Source organism: Schistocerca americana, chromosome 5 (assembly GCF_021461395.2).
Source record: "Schistocerca americana isolate TAMUIC-IGC-003095 chromosome 5, iqSchAmer2.1, whole genome shotgun sequence".
NCBI classification, from domain to species: domain Eukaryota; kingdom Metazoa; phylum Arthropoda; class Insecta; order Orthoptera; family Acrididae; genus Schistocerca; species Schistocerca americana.
This window is the reverse complement of record NC_060123.1, coordinates 462,699,800-462,718,786: the sequence shown is the minus strand read 5'-3', so window position 1 is coordinate 462,718,786 and position 18,987 is coordinate 462,699,800. Positions and strand designations below refer to the sequence as shown.

At 42.7% G+C, this 18,987-nt stretch overlaps 1 protein-coding gene across 1 annotated transcript in view; it reads left to right on the top strand.

Annotated features, from left to right (window-relative positions):
• The window catches only part of LOC124616434 (probable cytochrome P450 304a1), a 101,146-nt gene that overhangs the window by 48,002 nt on the left and 34,157 nt on the right, over nt 1-18,987 (top strand). Inside the window, exon 6 of the mRNA XM_047144741.1 lies at nt 1,660-1,840. Coding sequence (XP_047000697.1) covers nt 1,660-1,840 — 181 coding nt within the window. The remainder of the gene's footprint in view (nt 1-1,659; nt 1,841-18,987) is intronic.

The window sequence follows — 18,987 nt, the reverse complement described above, 5'->3', positions numbered from 1 at the left end:
AAACAGCAGTTTCCGAATTATTCAAGAAAAACGTAGAAAATTGACCTCAAAACGCACTCCAACGTCCACACTCGCTCCATACCGGTCGGAATTTTTTCTGTGTTCTTCATGACACTCCCTGCTACCACTGTACAAAAATTTGCAACCACACAGACTATTTCCCATATTCGATCTTTCTTGGTTTTCATCGAATTGGCTATTACCCCACTGGCTTAGTCGGTTATTTGATCAGTATCGTTATTTTAAACTTTCCTGTGATGATAATAAAAGGAAAAAAGGCATTTGCAAACATTATGCAAAAATCAATTACCCTTACAAATCGATCTACAATTAACCCTTACAAGTACATTAGTTTCGTAGTTAGGTCAGACAAACAAAACTATGTAATTTTTAATTTCATGCTGTCAAAATTCACACAATTGTGATGTAACTTTTACACAATCGTTGGTTTTAGAGTGTGTAAGTTCACTGCAAAGCCAGTGGTATGATAGCGCAGTTAAGGAATACCAAAAAGGTCGGATATGGAAAATGATTTGCCGGCCGGGGTGGCCGAGCGGTTCTAGGCGCTACAGTCAGGAACCGCGCGACCGCTACGGTCGCAGGTTCGAATCCTGCCTCGGGCATGTATGTGTGTAATGTCCTTAGGTTAGTTAGGTTTAAGTAGTTCTAAGTTTTAGGGGACTGATGACCTCAGAAGTTAAGTCCGGTAGTGCTCAGAGCCATTTGAACCACTTTGAAAATGATTCGTGTAGTCGCAAATTTTTGTACATTGGCAGGATGGAGAGTCACAAACAACATACTAAAAATTAAAAATCCTGAGCGGTGGAGGAGAGGGTGAGTGTGGAAGTGAGGATGAGTTTGAAAATCATTTTTGTACGGATTTCTTGAGTAACTCTAAAAGCACTTTCTCTTGCTTATATGTATTCTATTACAAAATTAAAGTGTAGTATATTTCCTACAAATAATATCCTATTGATTAATTCTCTAGGCCGCGCGGGATTAGCCGAGCGGTGTAGGGCGCTGCAGTCATGGATTGTGCGGCTGGTCCCGGCGGAGGTTCGAGTCTTCCCTCGGGCATCGGTGTGTGTGTTTGTCCTTAGGATAATTTAGGTTAAGTAGTGTGTAAGCTTAGGGAATGATGATCTTAGCAGTTAAGTCCCATAAGATTTCACACACATTTGAACATTTTTTTGATTCTCTAGGACTAACAGTTTAAGCGAAGAGAGTGAGAAAGCATGCATGTATACAGTAGCTTAGGTGGTTTTCCTGTGCCGATTTGAGGTAGTTTCCCGACTTTATAGACCACGAATGTCCTGGATCAAATTATTCTTCTCGGCTTCCACTGCAGCTCTACGGGACATGCAAACGTCGTTTACACCTTACATAACAAATAGGTGGCCATGTCTAATTTTTTTGCTTAAAGAGACGGAATGGTTATGTTTTATCGCTAACTGATGCATCGTGAATCGCTGGTGGTAATTTGAAAAGAGACAGCATAACTGAGGTTATTTTTTGCTGGCGGACTAAATAGCAAATAAAAGCAGGGGATACGTACAAGTACAGGCAAGGATTAATCGATTTTGAAAAACTGAGCCCAAATCTGAACTGAAAGGCGATATCAACGAGTAAAATGTTAGCAAGCACTGGACTGTTTGGCAGCTGAGCAGCTGGTGGTGACGATGATGGACTTCATCATCCCCACCACGACGTCGCTGGCCGTGGCCCTGACCTGGTACCTGATGTGCGTAGCGCACCACCCGCGCGTCCTGCGGCGCATACACCAGGAGCTGGACTCCGTCGTCGGTCGCGGCCGCCTGCCCTCTCTCGATGACAGACCGAGGTGAGTGCTGCTAATTGTCGTGTCCGTCGGCGTAGCGAGAAGGATGAACACTCCAGAACACATCAAACATTATCGAATGATTAAACCGTAAATGTATTTATTTACAATATACGCAGTATTAAACACACATAACTCTGTATTCTTGAATCTCTCTGCAGTCACTCTCCGTTCACTAGTAGTGGATTATAATATTCACTAGCAGCGGGGGCTGCTATAGCGTCTTCTTAGATTCTTAATATTTCACTGACGTGGTACTACGCACGTAATGTTCGCTGTAATATCTTCCGAAAGCTCGGCGTGACAGAGAAATCTGAGGATAATCTGAAGCAGGTGCTTGAAAAGACGTGCGGTCCAGTCACAGTTGCAGGCAGTGGGGTGATACGAATTCGGCGTTCTCTGGTGACGTGTGTAGTGCCACTTGGTGACTTTGTAGCGAGTCGTCAATAGCAACGGCTCTCGGCGGCCGGTTTCAATATCTCTCCTGCGGAGGTGTGAGCGATGTGTAACGCGTCGTGTGTGGTCGATAAAGACACTGTCGATACTGCATTAATCGCATGATGCCTACTGATCATTTCATGACTGAAGACAATGGAAAACAAGATCTTGGGGCAATATAACTCATTCGCTGTAAATTCTGTACAGCTGATGTGAAATTTTATAAATGTCACGCTAAGACTACTGCTATGTCACTTCTCATGGGCGCCAGTCTTACGTTAAAGCTAAGGTGAATATTGATCGATCATGTGAGAAGTACACTGCGAAACTGCAACAACTTACCAGCCTTCTAAATGTGTCGGTTGTAGTGGCTTGCCGACGTAGGTTATCGCTAAAGGAGCAGGCTTTCGTAGCTTCGTGTCTCCATCTGCAGAGTCCAGCAGGCCAGGTACCTCTCAACTGCAATTCCTTAATGATCCCATTTTTCACGTATAATCCCTGCTGTCAGATTCAATCCTTATGCTGAATATCCTTTTCCTGTATTGCAGATCTGGTTGAAACTGCGGGCAGTTGCGCCTTATTGAAACAGAGCTCTTAGTTTCAGTACCAGAGTAAAACTACGTGTTACCAGATAGGTGTTCAATCCCCCCCAACTGGTGCTAGCGTCCGCTCCAACCGCCAGGACCGCAACTGATATGTGAAATGGGACGAACTAGTTCCATCAGATATTCGGGCACATCGCTACTCAAACCATACGCTGCTGTTTATGAAGCTTAGTAATTTCGGAAGAACAAATTTAGAGTTTCGTCTTCCTTCCTGTCATCCTCCGTTACAATGCTATTATTGAAATTAAGAGTCTGGGCAGATGGTTTTGGTCCATTTCTTGATTTAACATAATACCAAAACTTGTTATTTAGCAGCTCTGGAATGCTGACTATAGGATCACTGTGTTTTGGACTCTTTCGTCGCCAGAGGACTATTCACAACAGTTGCCAATCGTCCGTCGAGGTCTAACCTCTCTCATTCAGACTGGTCATTTGCTGGCCCATAAACCTTCCTCAGACTCATTAGCCTATGTAGCAGATTGCGATGGTCCCTTTCAGCCGGCTAATGCGGAACTCACAGGGTGTTCTGGCTAACAGAGCACTGCAGACGCCTGCCCGATCCGCCTGATGTTCACTCGGCTGCGCTGTGCGAAAGAGCGGGCGAGTAAAGTTCGTACATCAGTCACGATGTTGCAATGTGTGCATGCTCGATGACTTTCTTTACGCGTCACGCTGCGGTATGACGTAGGTAACCGCTATGTTTCCTTAGCCCCGAGGATGAGGTCAGGCACCTCTTGCATCACAATCGGAGAGTGTTCGCACTCATGCAAGCTGGTGAGACGAAACAGAATGGATACCACATGATAGGGATCACTGTTATTCACTCGGCTTTGGCACACAAATGCAGTGCTCGAAATCATGATTAAAATTACTTAATAGTTGAGGTTTCGAGCGGTCTTCCACTAGTCAGTACACTTAACTTTTCCAGTTCCTTGTCTGTCCTTTCTTGATGCGTTGAATCCTTAATCCTGGCTCTGGCCCGTTCATTTATCAGTTCATCAGACATGATATCCACATATATATATATATATAAGTAGCAGATTGTACGCCCATATATATATATATATATATATATATATATATATATATATATATATATATATACCGGGTGATCAAAAAGTCAGTATAAATTTGGAAACTTAATAAACCACGGAATAATGCAGATAGAAAGGTAAAAATTGACACACATACTTGGAATGACATGGGGTTTTATTAGAACAAAAAAAAAAAAATTGCTAGACGCGTGAAAGGTCTCTTGCGCGCGTCGTTTGGTGATGATCGTATGCTCAGCCACCACTTTCGTCATGCTTGGCCTCCCAGGTCCCCAGACCTCAGTCCGTGCGATTATTGGCTTTGGGGTTTCCTGAAGTCGCAAGTGTATCGTGCTCGACCGACATCTCTAGGGATGCTGAAAGACAACATCCGACGACAGTGCCTCACCATAACTCCGGACATGCTTTACAGTGCTATTCACAACATGATTCCTCGACTACAGCTATTGCTGGGGAATGATGGTGGACATATTAAACATTTCCTGTAAAGAACATCATCTTTGCTTTGTCTTACTTTGTTATGCTAATTATTGCTATTCTGATCAGATGAAGCGCGATCTATTGGAAATTTTGTGAACTTTTGTATTTGTTTGGTTCTAATAAAACCCTATGTCATTCCAAGAATGTGTGTCAATTTGTACCTCTCTATCTCCATTATTCCGTGATTTATTCAGTTTTCAAATTTATACTGACTTTTTGATCACCCGGTATATATGGGCGTACAATCTCCTACTTAGCGGGAACCATGTGAAGCTGCTCTTTCTAACAGTACGTTGTTCATGCTCATATCTCAAATAACACAATAGTTACAATTTTTCAGAGTGTACACCCACTTCAGTTCTAGTAAAATTGGTGTCGGGACAACAGAAAGCGTTCTGTGTTCTACGTTTTGCGCAGTGCAGGTCATATTAACTGTACAGCGTGAGTTTTGTTCTAGGTATGATGTGGATCGTCCTACAGCACAGAGCATTAGACGATGGCATTAACCATTCCGAGAAATTATTTGTTTGTGCAAAGGCAAATCGCCGGGCCGTTCCCGAGTGTCTGACACAGAATCCGCCATAGTTTCACAAGGAGGCCGCAGAAATCCGTTCGCCATGCATCCTGACAGCTCAACATTCCCCTGCTGTCCGTTTGGCTTGTGTTGCGTCGAAGTTTACACATGAAAGAAAACAAAATTCAGTTACTGCAGGCTCTTCGTGAAGGTGACAAACAACAATGTGTGGAGTTCTGTAATTTCGTTCTTGGCAAGATGGAGGATGACAGTTTTCTTCGACGCTTAGTGTTTAGTGACGAAGCAACATTCCATTTAAATGGAAACGTGAACCGTCATAATGTGATAATATGGGGTACAGAACAACCACATGAAGTTGTACAACGTGAGAGGGACTCTCCAGAATTTAATGTGTTTTGCGCAGTTTCGCGGGAGAAGGTATATCGCCCATTTTTATTTGCCGAGACCACTGTTACAGGAAGCACATATCTCGATATACTTGAGAACTTTCTTTTCCCTCTGCTGGAGACTGATTCGTACGACTTCATTTACCAGCAGGATAGGGCACTGCCACACTTTTGTCTGGAAGTGCGGAAATTTTTAAATCAAAGGATTACTGAACGATGGATCGGTCGTGCTGGATCAAATGATTCAGCCTTACGTTACTGGCCTCTAAGGTCACTGCACCTGACTATATGTGATTACTTCTTGTGGTAGTTTATAAAAGACTCTGTTTATGTGCCTCCGTTTCCAATAACTGTGAATGAGCTGAGACATCGCAAGACAGCAGCCGTGGAAGCTGTAACTCAAGAGATGCTCGCTGCAGTGTGGAAACAATCTGAATACCACATTGACATGTGCCATGCATCTCAAGGGAGGCATATTGAACGTCTATGAAAAGGTATGAAAAACTTTTTTTTGAGTTTCCCGTTCATCAAAAAACAAAATTCATTGCATATGTTTATTAGTTTCAGAAATACAGACGTGCTAAATCGGATGATTCTTTTTGATACAATATACTCCAAAGCAACAGTCTCTCTCTCTCTCTCTATCTCTAAAAGATGATAAAGAAATACCCCCATTTCGTACACAGCACCACCCACATACTACTTTCGCACAAGACGCTGTTCAGCGTCTCATATTCAGTTATTATCATCAAAGTGATTGGTCTACAATGCTTTATAGATAAGCTTCGTACGGAATGAATGAGGCCAAACTTTTTGAAGGCAGCTTATCGGCATTGGAACTCGTCTTATAGAAGCATAATTAGAACTCCAGCTATTACAGTGGTTCTATAGCGCAGTGGTTAACGTGCAATCCCTATGTGCAGAAGGTGCGGGTCAGAAACTAATCAAGTGACGTCATTTCTTTTTCATTTCATGTGTAGAACTTGAGCAAGTTCGCATGTCGCGTTTAAATGAGCGGCAGACGATGTGGCAACATTGTAACGGCAAGAGACAAACGTCAACTGTCAAGTAATTTTAATCGGATTTAGTCGCTATGCCGTATTGTAGCGGTCATATAGCAAGCGCTGGAAGCTATGTCTGCGATTACAATGAAGCATTCATCTGATCCACATTTTCTTATATAAGTAGTAATACAGTTGTGTGAAACTTATAAGTGTAGCACAGAACAATGTTTCATAACCATTTTGCTATAAGATAATTAATCTGTCATAATGTGTAACTGGACATTCGGCTATATTTTGGGCTGTCAGACATAGGCGTGGGTTTGTTAATACGGCCAACGTGCTTCGTTCCTAAATCAATTTGACCATGTTGCTCAATATGAATACATGTCTCTTTACTCCACGAATGTTAAAGTTATTCATATTAAGTAGAAATATATTGCTTCCAAAGGATAACAATCCAACTTCATTTTACTTAATTTATTGTCTTTGCCGAGACCCACATGTGATGTTATTAGCATTTTACGGTATTCCACTTTCACACCGAAGTTTGCTCTTCCTGCATTGCTCTTCCGAATTAATCTTTCAGGTTATAAATGTCTATGGTAGAATTTCAATACTATTGAAATAGTAACGTTTTCCGTGATCGTTTGACACGCAAGTCGCCGAAGTGGCGCCAAATCGAAAGACTTGCATCCGGCAAACGGTCTACCCGACGGGAGGCCCTAGTCCCACGACAACTACTACAACACGGGTGGTACTGTTTCCTCTACTGGCTTCACATATAATTGCGTGCACCTTCCGCGAATAAACGGTAGCAATGGACATAATGGTTCAAAACTTTTAACTCTTTACTTTAGCAACTATTTGAATAATTTTGGTGCAATGCATCTGTAGAAGTCCATTCTACCGGCATCACGAACAATGATCCCCTTCTGGCATACTGATGCAGGACTGGTACGTTTTGGCATTATTGAACATTACTAGCAAGACTGTGGCCATACTGGAAATAGGCACGCTCAGCTGCAACAGTTCCAGAGAACCAGCACCGTGTAGGGGGTACGATTTACTAAGTGACATATCAATAGTAGTACCCGTTACAAGAGATATTTCCTTGTTGCGACAGCGGAAGCTGCAAGCTTCCGAGCATATTGGATACTGTCATGAATTATATTTCGTTCAAGTCGAGTATTACTTGAAACATGGAGAGAACTACGCCAATGAAATAGCGAACTGTGCAGGGTGAAAGCGAACTGCGTCGACAAAATGTATTAGGCTATTCAGGGATATTTTCTATGTACTTTAGTGTAAGAGATGCCTTGTTACAGAGTAATTGCATTTAGTTTGCTTTCTTACTCCATTTATCTTTGTGTCTGTATTCCAATAGAAAGATCTGCACAAAACTGAAAATGCCTCGTTTGAAGACATTCCATTCACTCACAATATATCTATTGACAACAGATGCTCTCAGCCATGTACCGAGTACTGCTCGGTTCGGTCAAAGATGGATTTACAGATAAAGAGTTGGACGATACGTTCCCTGTGTATCGGTCACTGAATGCATTAGAAGAATGGCACAACAACGCTATGCTGAGCTGTTACCGCAGTGACAGCAGCCGAATCACAGCACTTTTGGGCCGCACGGGGTACCCGCGCTGTCTCAGGCGTCTTGTCACGGTTAGCGCTGCTCCCCCCTTCGGAAGTTTGAGTCCTCTCTCGGGCATGGGTGTGTCCATAGCGTAAGTTATAGCGGGATACCAATTCGATTCTACAGAGAGTACGCGAAAGTACTTGCCCCCCTTCTAACAGCCGTGTACCGCAAGTCTCTAGAGGAACGGAAGGTTCCAAATGATTGGAAAAGAGCACAGGTAGTTCCAGTTTTCAAGAAGGGTCGTTGAGCAGATGCGCAAAACTATAGGCCTATATCTCTGACATCGATCTGTTGTAGAATTTTAGAACATGTTTTTTGCTCGCGTGTCATGTCATTTCTGGAAACCCAGAATCTACACTGTAGGAATCAACACGGATTCCGGAAACAGAGATCGTATAAGACCCAACTCGCTTTATTTGTTCATGAGCCCCAGAAAATATTAGATACAGGCTCCCAGCTCCCAGGCAGACGCCATTTTCCTTGACTTCCGGAAGGCGTTCGATACAGTTCCGCACTGTCGCTTCATAAACAAAGTAAGAGCCTACGGAATATCAGACCAGCTGTGTGGCTCGATTGAAGAGTTTTTAGCAAACAGAACACAGCATGTTGTTCTCAATAGAGAGACGTCTATAGACGTTAAAGTAACCTCTGTCATGCCAAAGGGGAGTGTTATGGGACCATTGCTTTTCACAATATATATAAATGACCTACTAGATAGTGTCGGAAGTTCCATGCGGCTTTTCGCGGATGATGCTGTAGTATACAGAGAAGTTGCAGCATTAGAAAATTGCAGGAAGATCTGCAGCGGATAGGCACTTGGTGCAGGGAGTGGCAACTCACCCTTAACATAGACAAATGTAATGTATTGCGAATACATAGAAAGAAGGATCCTTTATTGTATGATTATATGATAGCGGAACAAACATTGGTAGCAGTTGCTTCTGTAAAATATCTGGGAGTATGCGTACGGAACGAGTTGAAGTGGAATGATCACATAAAATTAATTGTTGGTAAGGCGGGTGCCAGGTTGAGATTCATTGGGAGAATTCTTAGAAAATGTAGTCCATCAACAAAGGAGGTGGCTTACAAAACACTCGTTCGACCTATACTTGAGTATTGCTCATCAGTGTGGGATCCGTACCAGGTCAGGTTGACGGAGGGTATAGAGAAGATCTAAAGAAGAGCGGCGTGTTTCGTCACAAGATTATTTGGTAAGCATGATAGAGTTATGGAGATGTTTAGCAAACTGAAGTGGCAGAAGGTTTCGAGAGGGTGCGTTTCTGGATGAGGTATCGAATATATTGCTTCCCCCTACTTATACCTCGCGAGGAAATCACGAATGTAAAATTAGAGAGATTCGAGCGCGCACGGAGGCTTTCCGGCAGTCGTTCTTCCGGTGAACCATACGCCACTGGAACAGGAAAGGGAGGTAATGACAGTGGCATGTAAAGTGCCCTCCGCCACACACCGTTGGGTGGCTTGCGGAGTATAAATGTAGATGTAGTTTTAGTTAGATTACGTAGTGTGTAAGCCTAGGGACCGATGACCTAAGCACTTTGGTCCCATAAGATCTTACCACAAATTTACAAATTTTACACCTATGAATCTGTGCATAGGCGTCGGCAAGAAAATGGTAATGGTACATTACAGCCTTTTTCACTGTCATGATGGCACAAAAACTAGAATATCCCTGAACGACCTGCGAAATTTTCTCTGTGGATATCGCGTTCGCTCTGTACGTTGAAACGACCATGTAATGACTGAGGGTGGACTGCCACTACAGAGGGTGGTGGAATTGGGTTGTTAGCGACAGGAAGCCAGTCGCAGACCACACTGAACGAGACAGCGGTTGAGTGTCAAATCTAAAAGCCGTAAATTCCACTAAATACCTAGATATTACTATTACGAACAACTTAAAGTGGAAGGAACACGAAGAAAATGTTGTGGGGAGGCTAACCAAAAACTGCGTTTTATTGGCAGGACACTTAGAAAATGTAACACACCTACTAAGGAGACTACCTACGCTACGCTTGTCTGTTCTCTTTTACAATACTGCTGCGCGGTGTGGGATCCTTACCAGATAGGACTGACGGAGTACATCGAAAAAGTTCAAAGAAAGGCAGCACGTTTTGTATTATCGCGAAATATGTAAGAGAGTGTCACAGAAATGATACAGGATTTGGGCTGGAAACCATTAGAACAAAGGCGTTTTTCGTTATGAGGGAATCTCCTCACGAAATTCCAATCACCAACTTTCTCCTTCGAATGCAAAAATATATTGTTGACGCCGAGGTACATAGGGGGGAACGATCACCACGATAAAATAAGATAAATCAGAGCTCGTACGGAAAGATATAGGTGTTCGTCTTTCCGCGCGCTATACGAGATTGGAATAATAGAGAATTGTGATGGTGGTTCGATGAACCCTCTTCCAGGCACTTAAATGTGATTTTCAGAGTATCCATGTAGATGTAGATAAAGTAAAATCCCCAAGTATATGTATTCCTGTGTTTTGTCCTTTGTAATAAAACTGGATCGCACGAAGTGGATGGAAAACTAAAGTGATTCTAAGTTATGTCGATCCTAATTTGGTCGCGCATGGCAAAATGTTTTCAATAATTTGGTGCTGTGAGATGCTGATTTTATTACAACTGTGTTATTGTCACTTGTATTAATTAAGTGACAATACGAACAGGCTAACCAATTTTGCTCAAATGATTCTAAGTATGTAAATGTTTTGTTGATGAGCATACGTACGCACGCAAAACACTTTGGATTTGTGTAACAACTGTGTATTTTGTTATTGTCACTCATTTCATTGACTGTAATTATTAGTAAAGGTGACTTGATGCCTTCTTACTTAAAGCGCGTCGCGCCCGTTGTCCGCAGACACGACCTTGAATTTGAGGGAAGACACTAGCGCCAACCAGTCGGTTTGAAACTAGTCTCTAAAATGTATGTACTGCAACTGTGGCAAGTTTGTAACAAACACTTCGCTATGACATATAGTTAAATGAGGAACTACCTTGAGCAACAGACGTATCGACAGATTAGGAACTCTAAACAGGAAACCTAAGCGACAATGCAGTTTCTTTGCGGTAGGAAATAAAGACAAATTTCACTTATTTCTTCTTAGTTGTAAAACAAGTGGCAACGTCAGTGAATGCCACAGTTATTTTTATGAAAATTAAGTCGTATATAGCATACATGAATTAATGAAAGTTACTACAGGAATTGCCAGCAATGGTCCATGATGAAGTATTTTTTCGGACCTTTCCGATGGTTTCGAATTATCGCACGATGTTGACTTAATAGCGAAATGGCGCTGTTGTTAAAACAGTGGACGCTCGTTTGGGAGCGCAGGGATTGAGATACAGGTTTTGTAAACTTGATACAACACTTGATTCACTCGAATCGTGCAATAGTCTCAGATATTTGGTTTCCTTGGCGAACATGTGTCGAATCCGTAAAGTCGAAAATCGTGTGTTCACTTCGTGGGTCCGCAGTTAGCGACTTCGGGCCGCCACGAAGACCAACGTGTTCCTGACTTGATTTTTCATCTTTCTCTTTAAAACTAGACCTAAGTGGTGTCAAAGTGTGTGTTTTTTGCCGAGCTGTTGAAACCTGAAATTATTTCGATAGAAACGGTCGCTGATTTGGGTCCGATTGCTTGTACGCATCTGGCATTGATTTGAAAAGACGTTACAAAAAAAAAAAAAAAAAAAAAAAAAAAATCCGATGCGGTATGCTTACTAGTGACAATCCATAAAGCCCCTTGCGATGGATGGAGCGAGGTTATACGGCGCTTAAGTCACTAGACTTGCGTTCGTAAAGAGTGGAAGTTCAAATTCCGTCGTTGACACAAAGACTTAGGCTACTACTCGCATTTCGTTTAATGCATATTCCTGGGCGGTTCCATCAGAAAGGAAAATACGTATTTCTTTCACTACCAATGTACACACCAAGTTTCTAATCAGTCTTTAATAATCTCCACATTGGTGGATGTAAAACGCTAACATTGCTTCTAACTTTCCTGCTTGGCAACCCAGCGGCTTGACTGGGCAAACTTTTGATCTACATACCGGTATGAGAATGTCTTAAAGACTTTTTTATATGTGATGGGGGCAGGAACAAGGATGGACTCAGACTGATGATCGCACTAACCAACAAGTTCGAGATGCTGTTTTTCTTTGAAATTGAAAGAGAGTCTATGGAACCCATTTCACCTGTTGAAGAAACCTGTTTTATCCTGTGTCAAGAGGAGGCAAGCACAAAACGGTAGGAGTCTGGTAAACATCGGCAGTTTAAATATGTGACGAATTATGGTACCCGTTAGGGAAATGGCAGATAGAGCAGGGAAGAACACCAGGTGCACTCAATGCGCATGTCTCAGAAACTGTTCCGGCAGAGGTAACAGGGTGTAGCCAAATGCAAATTGTAGCACAAGTTGGAACAAACAATGCCGGTCGGCTGGGCTCTGACGTCATACATGGATCATTTGAGCGATTAGCAGAGAAGGTTGAGAGGACCAGCCTTACGCAGAGTTTCAACTGAACTCGTAGTTTGCAGCATTTTTATCGAAACCGATCGTGGCCCCCCGATTCTAAGTAGAAAGGATGGGCTGAACCAGAAACTTCGAGTCTTTTTGTGACAAGCTAGGCTGTGACTTCCTGGACTTGCGCCATAGGGTTGAAAGTTGTGGGTCCACCTAAACTGGTAAATGGGTGAAGTGTGCCTATACGTCACAGGCTGCTACCCAGGTAGCAGGTTTAGGATAGTCGATTGTCCATCCACTACAGATAACGACATCTGTAGAATACACAAGTATAAGATGCAAAATGACTGCCTCCCACAGGTGAGAGTATTACAATTCAAGTAGTTAACTGCCGACACATCTGCAACAAAGTGTCAGAGTTTGAAACACTCCTAAAAGGTAGTGAAACTCGCAAAATGCTAGGTACAGAAAGCTGGTTGAAACATGAATTTAGTACTAGTGAAATTTTTGCGAAAAATTTATGTGTATATGGGTAGTATAGGCTAGCTGGAAATGGATGTGGTGTATTTCTTGGAGTAAAAGAAAACTCAGATCTATCGAGATAGAAATTGAAGTTGCATGTAAGATTGTTTGGGTGGGTACGGCCATGAAATGGTAATCAGATCCTTCTATCGCCCACCAGACTCATCTGTAACCGAAAATTTTAGAGAAAACCTCAGTTCACTTTTACGTAAGTTCCCCAATAATACTATCATCTTCGGTGGAGACTTAAAAATATTCAGATGTGTGTGAATACCTAAGGGACCAAACTACTGAGGTCATCGGACCCTAGACCTACACACTACTTAAACTAACATGTGCTAGGAACAACACACACACCCATGCCCGAGGGAGGACTCGAACCTCCGGCAGGAGGGGCCGCGCAATCCGTTGTACGGCGTCTCAAACCGCGCGGCCACTCCGCGCGGCCAGACTTAAATCATCCATCAATCAATTGGGAAAATTACAGTTTTGTTAGTGGTGTGCGTGACAAGAGATCCTGTGAAACTACCTAGAACAGCTGGTTCGAAACTCCGGTCATGATGGAAATATATTAGATATTCGAATGGCAACAAATAGACCTGACCTCACGTTAAAATTGACATCAGTGACCATCGCGCGGTTGTGACAACAAGGATTACCAAACTACAGATGGCAGCTAAAACATGTAGAAAGATATCTGTGTTCAGTAAACTAGATAGGAAAAGCGGTAGACCGAACGAGAGGGTGCAGTGGTTAGCACATTGAACTTGGATTCTGGAGGACTACGGTTCAAACCTACATCCGGCCATCCTGATTTAAGTTTTCCGTGATTTCCCTAAATTACTTCAGGCAAATGCCGGGATGATCCCTGAAAAAGGGGCACGGCCGACTTCCTTCCCCGTGCTTCCCCAATCCGATGAGACCGATGACCTTGGTGTTTGGTCCCCTCCCCCGAATCAACCAATGAACCAAAAGCAGTAGACTCATATGTTAATGAGGAACTTGAAACTCACCACACAGTACAGGAGCACATGGAGGATCTATGGCTTAAGTTTGAAAGAGTAGTTGACCATGAGCTCAATGGATATGTACCCAGTAGGACAGTTCATAATGGGAGGAACCCTCCGGGGTAAACAGTCACCGTAAAGAAATTTCTAAAGAAACAGCTATTACAGCAGAATAGGTCTAAAACAAATCACAGGCGCGCGGGATTAGCTGAGCGGTCTTGGGCGCTGCAGTCATGGACTGTGCGACTGATCCCGGCGAAGGTTCGAGTCCTCCCTCGGGCATGGGTGTGTGTGTTTGTCCTTAGGATAATTTAGGTTAAGTAGTGTGTAAGCTTAGGGGATGATGACCTTAGTAATTAAGTCCCATAAGATTTCACACACATTTGAACATTTTTGAACAAATCATAGTGCTACACACAGAGAGATGCTGAATGTGTTTGGCTATCAAGAGAGGGATTCGAAAACCTTCAATGAACCATAGCAGAATGCTGTCAAATTATCTTTCACAAAACCCAAAGAAATTCTGGTACTGTGTAAAGGCTGTCAGTGGCACAAGAGTTAGTCCAGTCACGTGCGATTGAGATAGGAACTGACACTGAGGGTAGTAAAACAGAAGCTGAAATGCTTAACTTCGTTTTCAAATGTTCCTTTACAAAGAAAGATCCTGAAATAAGTGTCAGAGTTAGTGGTGTTGAGAAAGAGTTGAAATAATTCAAAATGGACAAAGAACCATGGCCCGATGGAATCCCTACCAGATTCTGCACCAAGTTTGCCGCTGCTTTAGCCCCTGTTCTAACTGCACTCAGTCATAAATCCCTGTGACAAAAAACAGTGACCAATACTTGTAAGAAAGCGCAGATGATACATCTACATCTATATTTACATGGATACACTGCAAATCATATTTAAGTGTCTGGCACATGATTCATAGAACCACCTTCTCAATTCTCTATTATTCCAGTCTCGTATAGCTCGCTGAAAGAAAGAACACCTATATCTTTCTCTGATTTTCCCTATTTTTCATGGTGATCTCGTCTTCCTATGTAGCTCGGCGTCAACAAAATATTTTCGCATTCAAAGGAGGAAGTATGTGACTGGAATTTCGTGAAAATATCGCTCCGCAACAAAAAACGCCTTTGTTTTAATGATGTCCATACCAAATAATGTATCTTGTCAGTGTCACTCTCTGCCCTATTTCGCGATAATACAAAACGGGCTGCCCTACTTTGAACTTTATCGATGTACTCCGTCAATCCTGTCTGGTAAGGATCCCACACGACGCAGGAGTACTCTAAAAGAGGACGGACAAGCGTAGTGTAAGCAGTCTCCTTAGTAGACCTGTTACGTTTTGTAAGTGTCCTACCAATAAAACGCAATCTTTGGTTAGTCTTCCCCACATTATCTATGTGTTTTTTCCAATTTAAGTTGTTCGCAATTGTAATTCCTTGGTATTTAGTTGAATTTACTGACTTGAGATTTGACTGATTTATTGTGTAACCGAATTGTAATGGATTCCTTTTCGTTATTTAGGGTCAACTGCCAATTTTCGCACCATACATATCTTCTATAAATCTTTAAAGTCAGTACCGCCATTAGACTGTTGTTTTTTTTTGTTTGCCTTGTTGCATTTACACGATCATGATTTCGGCTTAAAATGCCATTATGAAGTGTTTTAATGTTATACAGTGCCTAAGATGGCATACTGTCGTATTTAAAATACACTATTAGACACATTGTCTAAGGGTTAATATTTCTGGTAAAATCCTACTGCTATGTTTTATCAGTGAGTATACCATCTTGACTTTTAAATACGACAGTGTGCCATCTTAGGCACTGTATAACATTAAAACACTTGATAATGGCATTTTAAGCCGAAATCATGATCGTGTAAATGTAACACTGCAAATAAAAAAAAAACAGTCTAATGGCGGTACTGACTTTAAAGAAATATATTATGACTGTGGCCCCACATTATAAGAAAATTATTAAACTTCTATAAATCGTTTTGCAATTTGTTTTGGTCTTTTGATGACTTGCAAAAAATGGCTCTGACACTATGGGATTTAACATCTGAGGTCATCAGTCCCCTAGAACTTAGAACTACTTAAAACTATCTAACATAAGGACATCACATACATCCATGCCCGAGGAAGGATTCGAACCTGCGACCGTAGCGGAAGCGCGGTCACAGACTGAAGCGCCTAGAACCGCTCGGCTACTGCGACCGACTTGATGACTTTACTGATCGATAAATGTCAGCGTCATCTGGAAACAGCCTAAGACGGCTGCTCAGATTGTCTCTCAAATCGTCTGTATAGATAAGAAACAGCAAACGGCTTATAACACTACCTTGGGGAACGCCAGAAATCACTTCTGTCTTATAGGAGTGGAGAGCCATCGTCAAATGTAGACGTTAATTTCATAATGGAAGTATGTTGGGACCCTTGTTGTTCATGCTGAGTATTAATGACCTTACGGACAATATTAATAGTAACCACAGAATTCTGAGGGACATGCAGTTCTCTATAAAGCGGTACTGTCTTAAAGAAGCTGCATAAATATTCCGGCAGATATTGATAAGATTTCAAAGTGGCGCAAAGATTGTCAACTTGATTTAAATGTTCAGAAATGTAAAATTGTGCCCTTCACGAAACGAAAAACCGTAGTATCCTATGACTGTAATATAAAAGTGTCACAGTTGGAATCGACCAGCTCATACAAATACCTAGGTGTAACACTTTGTAGGCATATCAAATGGAATGATTTGTTTATTCTATCCAGATATGTTTTGGGTGGCCTGTCTTATCTGATTCTGATTTGTCTTACGTTGCCTGACAAAAAAGTGAGGCACCATTGTCGGATGGAAAAGTAACATCATACAGGTTCACACCGTGGCACCAGCCTGCATTGGTGTTGTTCATGTATAGTGTCGTCACCAGGCCTTGTTAGAGAATGTAAGAGACGCTATCAGCGACAGCTGTTGAGTCATCACTGTGAAGGACTCGGAGATGCCACGTACTCGTTTGAAACAACATTATGAGCAGCCTCCAGAATTTGAATGTGGCCTAGTTGTGGGTCTCCAGTGACTGGACGGTCGAATCGTGCAATATTCAGATATGTGGGGCGTTTGGATGTGACAATGGTTCAGTGCTGAACTGCATAGGAATGTGAGGTCATAATTGTCAAGGCGGCGGGCCACATCTGACCGCCAAAAGGGAAGATCGCCCTGTTGTGCAACAAACACGTCGTATCCCCTTCACACGTGCACCTGCCATCTGAGAACAAATATTTGGTTACTTTTAACAAACCGTGTCATCTCGCAGCGTTGGTCAGAGACTAGCAGCAGACTTCGAATTAGGGGATTATCATCCCTTAAGCAGGCCATCGTCAAGATCATAATACAAACGGCTGTTTCTGGAGTGGTGCCGGATCCGACAAGGATGGAATGCTGATGAATGTCGTCACTCTGTGTTCAGTCATGAATCATGGTGCTGCACTGTCACGGATGACCATCTTTAGCGGGAAGGGGTCCAGTTCAGCCAGCAGTGTTTTATAGAGGTACAGCGGTTTTAAACTCTTTGCTTCATGGTGTGGGGAGCCGTCGGGTATGGCTTCAGGTAATGACTGAGGGTAACTGACAGCACAATGGTACGTGACGGACATCTTGTATCCTTATATCTTATCTGTTATGCGACAGGATCGTAGCGCTGTTTTTCAACAGCACAGTGCTGGTACACAGACGTGGGGTGCTCCATTAGCAGTGAGATTCCGACACCAGTCCCCGCTAGAACGTTCGTGGGAAAGGCTCTGGCGCCTTCGTCTCAGTGCCGGTATGCATAATGAAAAGCACCACTTACAACAGCTGTTTGTCAGCTTAGCCTTGGAACGGGTGCGACAGCTTGGACAACCTTCCAAACCGAATCAGTGACTGCATCCACGCCGGAGCTCATAGTGCCAGGTTCTTCGTAAATTTGATTCGACTGACATACTCTCTCAACAGGTGATGTTCATTTTCTGCTCCCCTTCTGTGTGCATCACTATTTTTTAGACGGCAGTTTGTTTGACAATAAAGCTAACCAATTCTAGTTGGAAACTGAATTACGAGGGTAAGTCAATTATTATCCGCAAACTAGTTACAAAATTTTATTGTAATGAAATAGGAAACTTACAAGAACATCATTTTTCCATATAGTCTCCTTGCGTTTCAACGCACTTGGTCCATTGTTGTACAAGCTTCCTGATGCCCTCACAAAAGAAGGTTCTCGGCTGAGCTGCGAGCCAGGAATGCACCGCTTCTTTTAATGCTTCGTCCGAGGCAAATCGACGGCCCCATAATGCCTGTTTGAGTGGACCAAACAAGTAATAGTCAGGAGGGGCAAGATCGGGACTATATGGAGGATGATCCAGTGCTCTAAATTTGAGTTTCTGGAGCGTTTCAGCAGTGTGGGCAGCAGTATATGGACGGGCATTGTCGTGCAACACCTTTTGACAGCAATCATCGGCGTTTGCTTCGAATTTCGGGCTTTAGCCTGGAAGTAAGCAATCCACTGTAACGTACGCTGTTTATTGTTGTGCCCCTTTCCCCATAATGTTCCTGACCTTGTGCGTCCCAAAAAACGGTAAGCATCATTTTTCTTGCGGGTGGTTGGGTCTTGAACTTTTTCTTGCATGGCGAATTTTGATGTTTCCATTCCATACTCTGCCGCTACTCTCCGGCTCGTAATGATGGATCCATGTTTCGTCACCGGTAATGATCATGTATAAGAACTTGTCCCTTTCGTTACAATAGCGATAGAAATGTACGTTGCAGATGTCCAAGCGCGTTTCTTTATGCAACTGTATGAGTTCTTTTGGGACCCATCTTGCACAAACTTTATGAAACCCAAGTCTGCTGTGGATGATTTCGTAGGCAGAACCGTGATTAATTTGCAGACGATGTGTCACTTCATCAATAGTTAATCGTCTGTCTAAGAGAATC